The 17,026-nt window shown below is 37.4% G+C and overlaps 1 protein-coding gene across 2 annotated transcripts in view; it reads right to left on the bottom strand.

Annotated features, from left to right (window-relative positions):
* Nucleotides 1-17,026, bottom strand: part of LOC116720023 (inactive rhomboid protein 2) — a 54,364-nt gene that overhangs the window by 9,413 nt on the left and 27,925 nt on the right. For both annotated transcript variants that reach the window (XM_032563015.1, XM_032563016.1), the window contains exons 2-17: nt 16,296-16,445; nt 14,153-14,304; nt 10,845-11,028; nt 9,865-10,083; nt 8,567-8,698; nt 8,356-8,447; nt 7,190-7,402; nt 6,279-6,390; nt 6,089-6,163; nt 4,958-5,119; nt 4,079-4,158; nt 3,927-3,990; nt 3,709-3,803; nt 2,792-2,867; nt 1,578-1,678; nt 359-512 (exon numbers count right to left, since the gene is read on the bottom strand). In XM_032563015.1, coding sequence (XP_032418906.1) covers nt 359-512; nt 1,578-1,678; nt 2,792-2,867; nt 3,709-3,803; nt 3,927-3,990; nt 4,079-4,158; nt 4,958-5,119; nt 6,089-6,163; nt 6,279-6,390; nt 7,190-7,402; nt 8,356-8,447; nt 8,567-8,698; nt 9,865-10,083; nt 10,845-11,028; nt 14,153-14,304; nt 16,296-16,433 — 2,049 coding nt within the window. In that variant the 5' untranslated portion in view covers nt 16,434-16,445. The remainder of the gene's footprint in view (nt 1-358; nt 513-1,577; nt 1,679-2,791; nt 2,868-3,708; nt 3,804-3,926; nt 3,991-4,078; nt 4,159-4,957; nt 5,120-6,088; nt 6,164-6,278; nt 6,391-7,189; nt 7,403-8,355; nt 8,448-8,566; nt 8,699-9,864; nt 10,084-10,844; nt 11,029-14,152; nt 14,305-16,295; nt 16,446-17,026) is intronic.

Genomic DNA, 17,026 nt, shown 5'->3' with positions numbered 1-17,026 from the left:
GACAGCAATGTTCATAGTATTGTTTCATTTGCGTTTGTAATACAACTTTGTCTTTTCTAGCTGTCATGGTAACTGAAAGCGGAAACAAGAAAGACGTATTTCACTCATGCGGATGTGACTTCAGCGCTGTACGTGCAAAGAGCCCATTAATTATCATGTCAACAAACCTATTCACACTTGATTTTATTTGTGTTTCTTATTCAGTGAAAACACAATTGCAAAATTATGTTTATGCAATATTACTGGAACATCAACAAAGTTTTGCGCACATTTGTAATGGAAACGCAGCTGCTGACGTGTTTTCACCGTCAGGTTGTGTGTGACCTTTTGCACACACAAATTCACGCCGAGAGCTCACCTCGGCTCTGTAGGGGAGGAACAAAGCAGAGGCCAGGTTTCCAGTGATGCCACTGAAGATGTAGATGATGGAGATGCGGGCCCAACCTGCCAGCTTCTCCAGGTCTCTGAGTACAGTCATCTGGAAGATCACCGACACGGCACAGTGAAAGAGCCTGAACACACACACACACAGAAATCTGTTAGAAAGAAAGTGTGCTATGGTTGCTCAAATCACTCAAATCACTAAGCTCTTTGCTCTGCTTGTTCAAATTAAAAGGGGTAAACGTGAATGTGAGGGATTTCCCTTGTGCTCTGAGTATTATGGAGCTCATGTGAGTGAACTGCTCACCTATTTGATTAGGCCAGAATCCAAAAATATCCTCAATATTTAAGTAGAAGGATTATCTGTAGGAAATGATTCAAAAGTCTCACCTTGTTTGTAAAACACACATGATAAGGTGAGACAATTATTTCTAAATTCAAAAGCTCTAAAGGATCTTTAAAAGTTGACATATTATGCTTCCTTTAACAGATTAGGATAGCTCCATGGGCTTTACAAAACACATTCATTACATTTTTCTTAGCTAATGAGATTTTAGTCTGATCAGTTCTGCCTATTTTCAGCTGTTTTATGGCCTCTTGTCACGTTAAATTCAAATAAGGTGCTGCTGGCCACGCCTCCAACTCAACGTTTACACTCGCATGAGAAAATGGCTGCAAATAAATGCGCACATATGCAACTGTACATTTTTGAAAAGCACAAGTGGAGCCTCAAGAATGCAGCAAGTAGTTTCTGTATGGGAAGTGAACAACAAAACACTTGTCTTTTTCCAGCAGCCATTGTACAGCGCATACAGCGGTAAAACCAGCTGACCAAACATGGTGGAGCTCCACTTTGGTTGCTAAGTAATTGGTTGCTAAGTAATGGTTGGGATTTGCTGTGGTTGCTGGGTAACAGCGCAGCTCCTGATGATTTGTTACTTTACATTCTGGAGGTTTTTTATGGAGCTCATTTTCCAGTAACCAAAATTTGTTAACTTCTTGCCAAAAACCAGATGGGTGTTTTTTGTGTGTGGTTTTTTTTTTTTTGGTTGTTTTTAGAAGCAATAGATTCACAAAAGGAAGTATAACAAACATTCAAAATGTGAATTTTGCATAGTAGATCCCCTTTAGCTTCCAGAAATCAAACAAGTCGTTTTATTTTGTGAGAGTTCGTCGGTGGTCTGCCTGAGTCGCACCCAGCATGGAGGAAGAGGGAAAGCCACAGCCGGTAGAACTGATCGGGAACGTCTGGATTCAGGAAGGGCAGCAAACCGCAGACATCAGCCAGACAGTGGACCTGCGACAGAACACAGCGATCAGAAACAAAACTATCTCACTAACAGAAGCACAGACACACAGTCAGTGAGGTGCGGTGAGGTTCATAGCTGGTGAGGCACTGACTTAATCATTATCACATTTACAAATATAGACCCCCTGCAAGTTATTGTTTACATAAGGAAATTTCGCGCATGCGGACAACGCCGGAGGGCAAAAAGGCTATTCTTTAACGTGTCATGTATATAAAATAATTCCGTTAACTCAATCAAACTTGGACATGTAGATATTATTAATTTCGTGCTGTGCTCCACAGCAAAGGGAAAACCGTTAAAGTACAACTAAAAACCACGTCTTTATCACTCTCTGTATCAGCGCAGCTACGAGCAGACTCGTTGCCATAGCAACTGACAACAGCGCAACAAAAAAACCCCCAGATATTTCCCACACAAAGAGCAGAACATTCAGTCTGTTGTAGTGGTATGGTTTTAGGCTTATTGTTTATTTAGCTATTATTAACAAGTGATTGCTGTGGTAAGAGGAGAAAACTATAAATATATCGCTGCACTTGACCTTACTGTATGGCTAGCTCCATGGCTAGCTCGTTGTTACTGTCTCTTACTCTGCGGTTGTGGAGTCACAATGTCTGGGATCATGAGCGCCCCCTGCCATAAGGCAAGAGAACTGCCTGCCTCACCTCGAATCTGTTCTCTGCTGTTTCTGATCGCTCCTCAGCACACGAAACACGTTACACACACAGTTGGTGACACAAAAAAACACTGTGCATTATATAAATACGCAAAATGATGTAAAATCAGTTCATATATCAAATGTTTTTTAACCATTTTATTGGCGACGTACAGACAGGAGGAACATGCTCTCATAGACCGGCAGCCAGTGCAGTTAGCGAGAAGTTGCACAATCAGCTCGCTGCTGCCTCACCTGCTGCTCTTCCGAGCATTTGAATGGGAAAATGCGAAAATTCAGCGATTTTGAAGAAAAAAATAATCAGAATTGGTTAAGCTAAATGAAAAATAGGTACTTTATAGTACAAACTACAGGATGAAAATAGCAATATAAATTATATATTATATAATAATATATATTATTATATAATATACACTGCACACAGTACCTGTGAGCAGAGTGTGGCCTCCTCATGGAAGTAACCATGCATGAAAGTGCAGTACTCTCTGGTTGTGATCTCACATCTGCAGCAGGGACGGACAAAATGGTGAGGTGCACAAAATCACAGTTTGATATATTTTCACAAATTAAAAATTGATACCAAAGAACTGACTGGAGATATGTTTTGATTTTATTTAATTAAACAATAAGGAAGAAAATAAATGTATATATGGATGAAACCACTTGTAAAGAGTCAATGTTAATTATTTTTCGTAAGACTGTTCAGATATTTGAGAATATTCAAGGTCCATGTGGAGCTGTTTTGAACAATTATTCGTGATTGATCAATTATTCAAATAATCCTCAACTAATTTAGTAATCGATTAATCATTAACTGGAGCATAGAGACCTGAATTTAGAATAGAATAGAATTACTTCATTCATCCCAGCAGGGAAATTATTTCCTGCTGGAAATAATTAAATTTGATGAAAGAACAACACAGTCAGAGCAGTAATTAAGCCAAAACTGCACAAAAACATATACAATTTACATTTTAAATTAAAAATCTTCCTTGTAAATATTTTCTGCCTACTATGCCCCTGGTTCAAAGAATTCTGACTCGGCTGCGAACCGCTCCAGTGAAAGCTGTAGATCACGACCTGATGAAGATCACGGTCGTAATGAAGACCGTGATCACCAAAACGGATCACGTTGAGGGGATCCGTTTTGGATCACCAAAACGGATCCCCTCAACATACACGCCTCCAGGTGAACTTCTGTCCATGAAAGTAATGGACAGCATCTGTGACAAAGGGCAGCTGTGGTGGAGTCCAACTCGCACCGGAAACGAGCCCGACTTATTGCCGCCAATGCGGACCAGCAGATGATTAAAAACTGAAGAGATTTCTGAAAATCATTCCCACCTGCCCTTAGTGCCTATGCAGCAGGGTCGACCTTTAATGGTGCAGTCCATGTGTTTGAGGCCTGTGTTGTTGAACTTTCTGGGTTGGGTGCAGATCTGCCAAAATAAATGATCAGAAATTTAAAGTTTCCTCTGAAACCCTTAAAGAACATTAGTTTAAATTAAACAGGGAACCACAATGTCTGAGGTTATTTCATAACCATCAGTGTGTTTGCTCACCGGCCACCTGGTGATGTCGTCTGGCCATTGGTGAGGCGGCGACGAGGCTGGCTCCTCACACACGCTTATCAACACAACAGATGAGATTTTCAGTCAACCAGCATTTTGTGTTTTTATACATCAGTCGCAGCAGAAACATTTTCTGTCCTCACTTGGGATCCTGATGGCAGACGACGCCAGACGACCGGTCCGTAGTTACATTATTAGACTTCGTGAAGGTGGCCAGCGTCTCCTGCATGAAATTATTCAAACGTTTAGAGTTTTCAATTCTTCACAGGATAAAACTCTACAAAAAAATGTGCACACTGTAGAAAGTGACGAACACCAACTTTGATGTATTTTGTCTTTTTAAATTTTCTACAAGATAATCTAAAAATATTAGAATCTTCAACTGTGACACCCTAAAATAAAATCTAGGGAAATTAATTCCCTTCAAATATATTTGACTGCAACTTGCGATTACTTTAGTAATCAATTTTTGGAGTAAATAAAATTTACAAAATTAAAAAATAAACTGAACCCCATTAAAAATCGCCTCCTTTTTCCACCAAACATTGATTTCTGAACTCTTCCTGAGTTAAAACATTAGCATTGTTGCTTCTAAATGAATATCAACTTGTTTTCTTTGCATTATTTGAGGTCTGAAAGCGCTGCATCTTTTTCCTTATTTTGCCCATTTCTCATTTTCTAATAATTACTAAATTTTTGCTTGGAATTTCAGAGACATGTTGTCAGTAGTTCATAGAATAAAACAACAATGTTCACTTTACTCAAACGTAAACCTATAAAAAGTAAAATCAGAGAAACTGATACTTTTAAGTTGTCTCTTCATTTTTTTCCAGATCTGTATATGTAACACAGAATGCCTTAAAACTATAAATGTCAAGTAATTTACCAACTGAAATAAAAATAATTTTCTGTTAGTTGCACCACCTAATCTACCACACTTGGTAATCTGATAAAGGTAAATCAGTGTTTCAGGAAAGAGCATCACAGCAGAGAAACTATGTGGAAAATCTTGAATAAAATACCGAGCAGTCGGCCATGAGTGTCTGGACACATCCAGAGTTATCATTCTGAATGCAACATCCAGATTCCCTTTCCAGATCTTTGTCTTTCTGGATCAACCGGACTATCTGCTCGTCCTGCCGCATGCAGGGCGAGAACTTTGCCCCGAGGTGGATTAGATCCTCCTGGAAGATAAAACGAAACATCGTAAAGTTCAACAAATGAAGAAACTCAGAGAGATCTACTGTGTCTACATAGAAAATCCAGATGTTTTGCTGAAATCAGACTTTTTTTGCGTGGCTCAATCACAATCAGATTTCTGTGTGAGCGGTTTACATCCCCAAAGCGTTCAGGAGAAAAACGTCACACTGTTTACTAAAGCAATAATGGATGAAGCCGTTTATGGATTGATATCAACATTTATTCAGCTGAGGGAGCCGATAGTGTCGTCACAAGATCATAACAAGAAAAAAGCTAATAAGAAGAAAGCACAACTACTATAACGATGATCTTTGTTGGAGAATTTATAATAATTATTGATTAATTATCATTTACATCTGCAGTTGGAACAAATTATGATGCATGTCTCACACCAATGACAAAAGTTTTATGACCATTCAGACTGCAGATGCTTTCAAAAAAGCATTTGCATTAAATAGGATACGTATCCAATTTAATCCAAATTATAAGCGGCACAAACAGATACTTTTGGGGAGGAAAAGGTGGAAATTACGCCTTTCAGATTATCGTAAAAAGTAGGTTTTGGGTCTTATTTGTCAGTTGAAATAACTGGCAAATGCCAGCTGCTGTAACACTGAACAAATATTCTTAGCAACATCACTAGTTTTTAGCAGTACATTAGAAAAATGCAAAACTCGGGAGACAAAACCATACCGGAAAAATTATGCTTATGACAACCAATTTTTCATAAACATTTTTTTCTCAGCTTTGAGGGAAAACATGGTCAGAAATGATCATGGTGGAAACCTGCACTAGAACAAAAATATCTCACCCAACAGTGACTACATCACACTGAGTTTCTCTGGACTGGAAGTTTATTTCAGGCAGCGGATGCTCGTATTTTAATATCTGTAAATATCAAATGCATCCTGGGTGTGGAGTGAAAACCTTGTGGAGTAAAGCAGCAGACTCACAGAGCTCGGTCCGATCCAGAAGTTCTCCTGTTGGATAAACTTTACACTTTCATAAATGCCTTTGTTCTTCAGCACCTGTAGAGGGCGACAGAGTGCCACAATTAACCAGAATAAACCCTTTAATTGCGCTGAATGATGTTTTAAAGCACAACTTATTCCTGGTGGTTTGGGGAAAAGAAAATTCACTCACTAGTTCAGTTTTGGAGTGCTGTGAAAACCCCACAGGGGCAAAACCATATGTGCAGCAGGCCAGCAGTGTGATAATAACGTGGACAAATGTTATCCAGTAGGTAAAGTAGGGCCTGGAAATTCATGACAGAAAGTCTCAAATCACTTTAAGGCAACAGAAAGAGATTAAAACTGTGAAAAATGTAGTTTCAGTCATTTTAAATGTCGCATTACAGAAGGAAATTACAACAAACTAGCAAAGAACTAATGTTATTTATCAATCTCTCTGCAAAATTCAGATTTCATCAAGTTAGGTTTCTCTCTCTAAGTTCTCAAAATGTTGATAATTAGTTACAAGATATGCGAAAAAAATGTTAATAAATAAAGATATATGATTATAGCGCCATAATTTTACACTGAAACAGAAAAATCAAACATTTAGTTTGTGTGCTTTTATTCAGAGGAGACAATAAATCCAGATTTAGGAAACTGTTTTAAAATAAACACCAGTTGCACAATTACTGGAACTAAAATAAGACACATTTTATTTAATTTAAGTACATCATAACTTCTAGGAACTTATAATTGTTGATTATTTGTTTCTTTGGGGTATAATAATTATGTGATACATAGACTTGTTATTTTCTAACCATTTCCAGTGAATCAGATGTTGAGGAAGCTGAAATAGACGATGCACCAAATAGAAAAATCCATCTTTCTCCAAGGCCTTAATTTTATTTGTGCTTTTTTAAAAACACAAATAGTTTAAAAAGTCAAATGTTTCTACCTTTTCAGTGTCAGATTATGCTGCTGCAGTAAAATCTAATTTATTTTACTAGCATTGCTAACAAAACTGTCTAAGTTTGAGCCAATTAACTGATTACAGTATGTAGATAATCATTTAGTTTGCAGTAACTCTGCATGATTTCTGACCTGTGGCTGTGGAAGTCGTCCAGCTGCTTCTGGACGTTGCTGCTAAGGCTGCGTCGGTAGTTTCGGTTCAACCATTTGCCCACCACGCCCATGCCGTAGTCACGCTTCTTTTTGTCAAACGCAAAATGCTTCACCTGGGAAGCGATGCGGCGGCCGCGAGGAGGAAGAGCCTTTTCAGGCGCTGCGATGGGGGTCTTCACAGAGAAGTCCTTACTGCAGACAGACAGAGAAAATATTCAGATTAAAACACTGAAGGACTTGGTTTTTATTTGTGCAAAAGCTTTAAAAGGAACTGCAATTTTTTTGCACGTTAAACTGCAACCACCTTTAAAAAATTAATGTTTTGTAATTTGTATCCATCTCTGCGTTAATCTCTAACTATTAGCTCTATGAAGTGACTATCACCTGTCTGATCTCTTTACAATCAGGTTACATTAACATTTAAAACCCATTTTCAGTGAAAGCTTCTCACAACTGGAATAAAATACCAGACAGCGTAAAAATTTACAAGTCTTTAAAAATAATTTTCTACAACGCTACAAATACACAAGTACCACACTGGACTGTTTTCCTGTTTCTCTTTTTCTCCCTATTATTGTCTTTCATTTACACCCATTTCTAAGACCTGTATTTATATGTCACAATAATAATAAAAAATTATAATAATGTCTACCACCTTAAAAGCATGGCTCCTAGATAACCAAATATGCAGGAACTGGTCGTATTATTCTTAATTTTATTCAGTTTTTTTATGTATTGTGGTGAACTTTTGTGACTTTTAGAACTTGATATATTCCTTTTAGATAAAAAAATGCTTTTTATTTATCATCATTATTATTCCTCCTTTCTTTAAGAAGCCTGTCAAGTTGTCTGTGTTGCACTGTAACATATTGTAAGCTGAGAATAAAAACGTTCAGAGTCTGTAAATAACTCAAAACAACTTGTTCATGGTTTTATTGAGGCCGGTCACATTCACAAAACAGCCCCATCCTTCTCATTAGGAGGAACAAAGACAGTGAGACTAAGATTTTAATTTCAGCTTGTGTCTATTGAAATGTTGTTGATATTACCGGGGTAATTTCAGGTTAGGTGGTCAGTTTCAGGTTAGTTGTCCTTGGCCTGAGAAAGTTTGGTTTAGATTTCGTTGGATTCGGCTGCTAACTCACAGGCTGGGGAACTCCTTTGTGGATGCGGGAGAGGCCGACATGGGAGGTGATTCAAACACATCATCCGCCATAGAGTACATCTCAGCATCAACCTGCACGTCCAAGACCGCAGGGCGGGAAAAGGTCAAATAAGAAGATACAAAAGTGACTCAAGTTTTAGGAAACTGATGACAGGATAACAATCGGAGTATTTGGGACGGTCGCTGCTGACCTTGCTGAAGAAAAGCGATGCAGAGGTGGTGTCTGCTGAATCCACAGTGTCTTCGTCCATCCAGTTGGCCTGGATGAAGCTCTTCCTGGGGAAGCCGCGCGTGCCGTGTGAATCTGCCAAGCCGCTACGACCCTGAAGAGAAAAAAACGCCACGAAAAAAGTCGGATGATGCATAACGAGCTGGTGCAAACTTTTATAGATGATAAATTAACCCAGAAATTATTGCGATAAATAATAATATTGTCATTTTGAGACAAGTAAAATAATGTTAAAGGCAAAACAACGCACAAAAACAAAAAATCAAACGTTAGTTTCTAAAGAACACCTAACTCTGGAACTGGGAGACATTTCAAAACATCCAAAATAAATAATCAAAACAATAAAAAAAAAAAAAAATGGATTGATGGACCTTTTAAAAAAATATTATTGATTAGGCTCAGACAGAAAAAAAAGGCAGAGCAAAAGAAAACGTGCAAACTAACAAGAAAACTCCATTTGAATAACGTAACTAGTGTTTCTCCTGCTTGCTAGGAGGAAAACAAACAATTATGCACTGAAAAAAAGAGGATGGAAATCCAACTTTAAAAAAATGTGTTAATTTGTTATGTGTAATTAAATTATTATTTGATCGTATATTTCCTTGGATAAACTAAATTTGATTACTTGCAATAAATTCACATTTTTCATAAGTTGGATCACCTGTTTTCTTTTTTTAGTGTGCAAATTAAAATGATCAAGCTCCTTTTAATTTATTGTACGATTAATTGATTAGTTTATTATCCAATTGTAAAAGTAAAGTCATGTGAGAAATTTGTTTAGAAGTCAAGCAAGAACAAAGAAAACAAAGACAAATGATGAAAGACTGTTCACATTTTTTTGTTGTTGTTTTGAGTTATTTTTGGTGCACAAACTGCAAGTACTTTTGTTCCTCGTCCAAGTGCAAATGTCTTAGCAAACTTGAAATAAGACAAAACTGACATACAAGTAAAATTTCAGCAAGACATAGAGGCTTGTTTTAAGTCAATAATTCATTAATATTGATTTTAAAAAGTTCTAGTTCCATTGGCAGATTATTTAAGTCGTAACAAGACATTTTTCTCATAAGTTAATTTATATGCCAACAGAACTAGAACTTCTTCATCAATATTAAGGAATAATTTACTTAAAACAAGCCTCTTTATCCTGTGAAATGTTACACTTAAGTCACTTTGTCTTATTCCAAGTGTAATAAAATATTTGCACTAGAAATTAGACCAAAATTACTTGGTAAGGTGTTGTGTTTTTGCAGTGCAGCTCACCCTCAGCAGGTTGGATGCGGCTCGGATGCTCATGCGGGCGACGGACTCCCTCTTCCGCCTGGGCAGGCGGCTGTACCCGGAGCGCTGGCTGGTGAAGGAGCTCAGAGAGGTGACCCCCGGCGTGAAGGGGCCCCCATGGACCGTGTGTGGCGTTTTGGGTAAACTGTCCACCTCATCCGGGTAACGGAAAGCTCTGCCTCGGGCCAGGGGGTCCACAATCTGATTTAAACACAAAATGAAGACAGGTCTCAACACAAAAGAAGAAGCAGGGCTGCAACTAATGATTATTTTAGTAATCAATTATTCTGATGATCATTCAAATAAGAAAAATGGCACATTCTGCAGATTTTTCATTTAATCACTTCAACTAATTTTATACAATATTAGAAATACATTTAAAAAGTACAAATAAATTACTAATTTCCTCTTTTAAATAAGAAAATAAACGTTTTATTGGCTAAAACGCAATACAATAGTATTCCTCTAGTAAACAGTTGATCATTTGTAGCAAAAGAAATAAAAATACTTCTAAAATCAATTATTTCTGTTTGACTAACATCAATACAGTGTTGGGCTACTCTGTTGATTATTGTTTTGGATTGTTAAATTATTATTGGATAGCCAAAAGTGCTCAATAAGAGATTAGGTTTTACAAAATTTTACCTTTTAATTTGAGGAGTTTTGGGTAGAACATATTTACAGAATAAGAAAGTTTATTCCTTTATTCTACATGCAAAATGTGATTTTTTTTCCCCCCCACAGTTTTTACTAAATTACTACTTAAATAGATTTTTTCTTTGCAATTAATTGGTTAATTATTTCAATAATATATTCATTATGATTAATCAGATTCATCCCTATAAAGAAGGGAATCTTTGGTGTAAAATCTCCCATTTGAGTTCTTGTGAATGCTGGCACTCAGCTTCAGAACATGTTGAATGTAGGTTACGCCGAGTCACACAGCGACAACAGTAGCCTACCCTCGGCAGCTTGGTGGTGGCTGGTGAATCTGGGTTCTGGTCCAAGGTGGATGCCGTCTCTGGTTCCCGGTACTGGGCCTTTAGCTTGCCGTAGCGCTGGCTGCAGTGGCGCAGGCTCTTCCTGTGCCACAGCTGCTGCTTTGTTTCACAGTCTTCACCAACACCAAACCACTCGGCCGCATTTCTGAAGGTCAGAGGAGAGGTCACAGGTACAATAAATACAGACACTCAGTAATGCCGCATGCCTACTTGACATTGTAAAGCCTTATAATATTCCAAGACCTTACAGTGGATTAAGCAATCTTTAAAATATTGACCCTTTGCTCACGCTCTCTAGAACTTCGCCCACTCCGTGTCATGATGGATGTCAAAACAACTAAGACGCTCCTTTAAAGCTACTCTAAAAACAGACATCTGTAACCTAATATTGCTTCTATTTAGTTGATTTCACTTTAAAAATGGTCACAGGATGCTGCGCGGTCGGCTGTACAAGCAGAAAAGGACGCAAACCAAACCTGTTATTTCGTTTTCTAACTTTTAATGAGGAAAGATACTGCGGTATGGAAGCCCGTTTCCGCCACTCTGTTAAAAAAATAAAATAAAATAAATTCTCAGATACTATCTCATTATTTTGAGATACATGCATTCTCATATTGAGAAATAATGAGATACCATCTCGTTATTTTTGAGATACTATCTCATTATAATGAGAGAGTTTATTTTTTATTTTTTTAACAGAGTGGTGGAAACGGGCTTCCATAAACTTTACTCCTTGTAAGCACAACTATACCAGTTTAGACTTTGAGCAACTTGCTAAAATTGTATTGTGTAACATTAAAACATGCTTGGCTACGACTGTATCGATGGCAGCTCTCCTTCTCTTCAGTGTTTGTAGCTTCTTGGCGCAGCTCCGCGGTCCTGCTACTCTTAGCTTCACCGCATCAGTTCAGCGTTACAGCGGCTGATGACGTTGCTGTGATTCACTTGTCTGGTGTCTGATTTTCAAATATTTTATGTTTTATTGAGGATTTTTGTACATATGTTTTGCCAGTGCTGTGATCATGTCAAAGCAACAACTTATAATAAAAAGTGTTTTATTGTCAGTCTGGATGCTGCACTCTTCCATGGAAGGACAACAGAATATCGCTCTTATAAACATGCAATGTCTAAAATCACGATACTCACCGTGTATCCCTCAGAAAAATTAACTAAGTTAAATAAAGAAATCCTTCCAAGGGTGATACCATAGAGAGTGTTCATTTTATAGTTAGCATCGGTGATGAAAGCGATCCGGTATGAAACGGTAGTACTACAGCACTTTTGAATTTTAATTATCAGAATACCGGAATTGATTCTGTTGTTTTAAAAGGTTTAAAACAAAGGTCAGTCTGCTTTTCTCCATCGATACGCTTCCCGACCGCGGGTAAAAAAAACAAACAAAAAAAAAAACGACGCGCATGTTGCGCAAAACTCTGAAACAGAAAAACCAGGTCGTTTAACAAACTAGATGTGAATCAGGATCAGAGAATCCGGCGCTGGACAGTGAAAAATCAAGAGCTTATAGTGACCGATCAGGTGAAACTCATGATGATTAAGCGGCGCAGCAGGTGAATGGCATGATGAAGATTACTGGTGGTGAGAGTCAATACAAACGGGAAAAAAATAAAACTAGCAACAGGAAAGAAACTAAAGAAGACATAATAAACCAAGAGAGGACAATAGTAATCAAAGAAAACTAAATGGAAATGAATGAAGAACAAAATGTAAGAATAAACTAAGAAACTAAAGATAGAGGAATAAAGTGGTATGAAGACCTTTCGAGCAATAATTAATACAGAGGACTGTATGGCAAGAACAGACTGTTTTCAGATACAAGGTAAAATAATATTGTTGAAGTGCCATGAGTTTGTTGAGACCACATCTATTACTTAGAATAAATATATTTTACAGATAATAACAGTAAAAATGAGCTTATCGCTTATTTGTTTTTAATTACAATAGATTTGACATATTTATTCCTTCAATATTATTTTTCATGTCAGTGTTAATGTAATGAAGCTGTTCAGTGACTCCATGACACTTTCAATTTGACTCATTAGGATTTGATTAAGAACCAGCTTTGTTCTTTGTAGTTTCTGCCAAACTATTAATCTATAAATCAATAGACGGGTCTAAAGATAAAATCCATGTTTCTGTCCCACGCTTACATGGCATTAAAAGGATCTGGAACTTTTGTTTTTCCAGTGAAAGCACTGGTTTACACAGTAAATGCCATGTGAGTGAAATTTTATGGATAATACTCTGATGTCCCATTCTCTCGAAGGCAGCACAGAGCTGCACCATCAGAAACTGACAGAAACACTGAAGAGAAGAAGAGTTACGATTAATATAGTTGCAGTTATGTCCATACTTTAATGTTGCAGAGCTCAGTCTTTATGCATAAAGTTCAAAGTTTAAACTGGTATTGTTGTACATCTTTTATCTGGTCATTTTGTGCAATATTTAACAACTAACATCAGAAAATGGCACAGAACAAGAATATTTTTTTCCACTCTGGCTGCTGATAGGCCTACCGATTTTAACTTGAATGTCCATTCATTGCATTTTTCGTAGACGCTTGTAAAAATAATTTCTATTCCCATTGCTTTTTTGTTATCTGGGAAATTATTTTTGATGATAAATACAGAAACAACCATAAAAATCAAATCAACAACAATAGTGATAGTAATATTAATAATAAAATGACATTCAGTGCAAAGTAACCTACAAATTCTTTGATGGGGGGCGGTGAGGAACCTGGATAATGGATAGGGAGGCGCTGGCCCAAAAAACGTTGAGAAACACTGGGTCAGATTCTCGTCTTTTGTATGTTTTTAATCCCGCTCCGGTGTAAAGAGACATATGACATAGTGACATAGTGACATAAATTATATGGTGTGAATTCAGACAAAGTCGGTAATTTGATCAACACGTCAGGAGGGAGGAGGTACGGGTCGGTTTCTAAGCTAGCTGTTTTGTAAATACCGCCGTCTATGAGCCACAACCAGGTTTGTTATGTTCACAGACAAATTAGCTCGACTCAAACAGGTAGAAGCCATGAAAAAACGGGAAAAAGCAACTTTAGAAAACAATTTCAGTTGCTCAGTTCAAAACTCCCGACATCCGTCATGGCACCTCAAATGATTTAGTGACGTAGTTGCAAAGGGTCAATAACGGCTGCATTTTGTTTCTGCAATAATTTGTAAAAACATTAAGTATCACATAATACCCAGCTTTTTAAGCATTTACCAGCAGGAGCAGCAGCTTACTTTCGGATGCTTTGTGAAAGGGATGTTTGTCTTCCAAACTTCGACCTTCTGTCTCTGGCTGAGAAGTCGCCATCGTCGCCTCCAGCGAAGCTGTCGGATGTCGAACCAGGACCCCGGTGGCTCACGCTCTTTTTCAGCGACGGTCTGAGAGGCTGAGCAAAACAAAGCAGAAATGAGGCAATGAAAGGCCATCTCAGGTTGAATGTTTCCTTCCTAAAAATACACAAGAAGCTGAGTTGAGTCATAGGAAATTACACTCTCAAAACAAAAGTTTAGAGCATCCAACCGTAAAACAAATTGAAAATTGTCATTTTTACAAAAGAAGATGATATATTTCACATTGTCATTATCAAACAAATAAAATTAAGCTAAAACATAAAAGTAAAAAAAGTAAACCTTGGGCATCATTCCTTTCTATGATATTGAAACACAAAGAAAGATGAACACATGATTCAAGAGCTATCTTACAGAAACAGAGTGAAGTTAAATCTTCTAAAAATTCAAAAATACTTTATTAATCCCAAGGAGAAATTAAATGTTGTAACTCATTAATTCTTCAAGAGTTATTGTAGAGGCTGATTGCTGTTGGCAGGAAAGATCTCTTGTAGCAGTCTGTATTACAGTGAATCTGAAGACGCCTCTGACTGAAGATACTCTGTTTTCTTAAGACAGTGTCATGAAGAGGATGTTCAGGCTTGTGCATAATTTTCCTGAAAGTTATGGTGGGGATGGTGCTGTCCACACAGAAGCTTAGATAGTCCAATCAGTTTCTTCAAAACGAGCCCTGAGATTGTTAGAGAACCGCAATAGATGCAACGCAGAGAATCATTTGCAATCGACAAGCTGGTGGGAGTTGAGGGTGGAGTGGGTGGATGTACAACAGTTTGAGGCTCATGCATGAGTTCACATTACATTTACATCTTAATTGCTCTACTTTAGGAAGTAGTTAAACTGCAGCTTCCTCGATTGAACCCTTATCCACTGCCTGCTTGTGCCTGTGTGTGCGTGCGGCCCAGAGGGGAAAACGAACCGTTTTGTGTTCATTAGCTACCAGACGGCTTTAACATATGTCACTTTGGCTGAGCACAACACAAATGAAGGTAGAAGAAGCATAAAATGTGACTTGATTAAGTTTTAAACCTTCTTTCTGGTCTGCTGAACCAGCATGCTCCCTAGCTGGCATCTATTGAGACATCTGTAAAAGTAGCGACATTGTTTTATTTTGTTTCTTTCGTCTGGAGCAGCTGGACATTCGGTACTGACCGTGCTTCAGTTCATGTTTGATAACTGATTGATTGGATGATTACCCAACTTGGGAACATTTTGTACTTGTAAAGTTTTTTATTTTGGACCAAACTAAAAAGGTTAAGGTTTCTGCTGCAGAGTGTAGGAAGAGCTTTATATCTCAAAATCAGATTTGTGCTTCTGGTTTGCTCAAAATGAAAACTTATCTAATTAATTGATAATTAAATGTATTATTTAGCTTCAGAAAGCTAATTTTGTTTCTTTTTTTAAATTGTAAAAAGCCAGGTCTTTGGTTTTGTAGGCAGAGGAAAGGCTTTAGCTGCTCAACCTCTCACAGCAAAGTTGGTGGAATCAACTGACTCACTCACTCTTTTGTTACCTAGCAACTCACTCATTCTTTGGTTGCCTAGCAACAAAGTTTCTCCACCGTGCCTTGAGAAAAAAAAAATCAACAGCATGGATTGAAAACTGTGGAATAAAGAGGAAATATCACACCACCAGTTTGACAGCATTTCAGATACTTAAAAACAAACAAACAACAAAAATCTACAATTATCAATATCAACCGATATGAAACATTTATGTTGTGATTTTTTTTTCCAGTCATATTGTCAAGCCTTACTTAAAACTGAAATAAAATGGTTCTTTAAAAACAGACTTCCTAAAGTTGATATAGTTTTTTAAAAGGCTATAAAACACTTGTGGCTCTAAATGAGTTTTATTTAGCTAGCTAAATAAAACTGCATTTACGGCAAAACTGCATCTGGATTAACCCAACTAAGCAACAGAATTTCCTCTGTGAAAACGGTCTTCCCTTTCAATATGGTGAGTCTCAAACGTTAACAAAACAGTAGAGATTGGAGAGAACGTGTAACGACGAATCAATGTTTGGGCCGACCTGTCTGGCAGAATCAGCGGCCATGGTGTCGCTGGGCGGAGGAATGGCTATCGTAAGGCTGGGAGGCTTCTTGCTCTTCAGACGACTGTCTCCTTGCCCTCCGTTTGGAGGCGGCTCGCCCCCTACCTGAGAATCCATGCTGTCAAAGTGCTGAAAATAGAGAAATAGTAAAGAAAGTTAAGTTTTTACTGCAAGACATAGCAAGTTCAGACAATATGGAAAATTATGCTAAAAGGAACCAAAATTATGAAAGAAGAGCCATGTGAATGTGTTACAAAAAAAGAGTAAATGTCTCAGATTTGATACAACCTATTTATATATATCTTATTGTGTATTTGATAAGAAATAAAGATCAAACAGTAAAAACAATAAAATGAGGAAAAAAAGATATAACACTACTTAATCAAAAAAGTACAATATTTAAAAATTGGTACAATTCTGGTTCATCTTCTTAAGCCTTGAAACAAATATTTTAATTTCAGTTATGATCGTTAAAAAAAATAAAATAAAGGCCTATTTATAAAATTAAGACAGAAAAACAGAAATGAGCCAAACTGAGTTCACACAGGAATCAGAATGGAAAATGTTAAAAAGAAATTAAAAAAGAGCGATATTGTGGCTATCTTAACTAGCAAAGTGGAGGGTAAATTATACAACAGTAAGGGGGGAGAAGTGACTTAAAAAGAATGCGGACTTTATTTGGTCTTAGAAGTACAACTCAATAATGTTAA

Source organism: Xiphophorus hellerii, chromosome 5 (assembly GCF_003331165.1).
Source record: "Xiphophorus hellerii strain 12219 chromosome 5, Xiphophorus_hellerii-4.1, whole genome shotgun sequence".
Classification (NCBI taxonomy): domain Eukaryota; kingdom Metazoa; phylum Chordata; class Actinopteri; order Cyprinodontiformes; family Poeciliidae; genus Xiphophorus; species Xiphophorus hellerii.
Note: the sequence above shows the minus strand (reverse complement) of the source record. Positions and strands in the feature narration are given on the sequence as shown.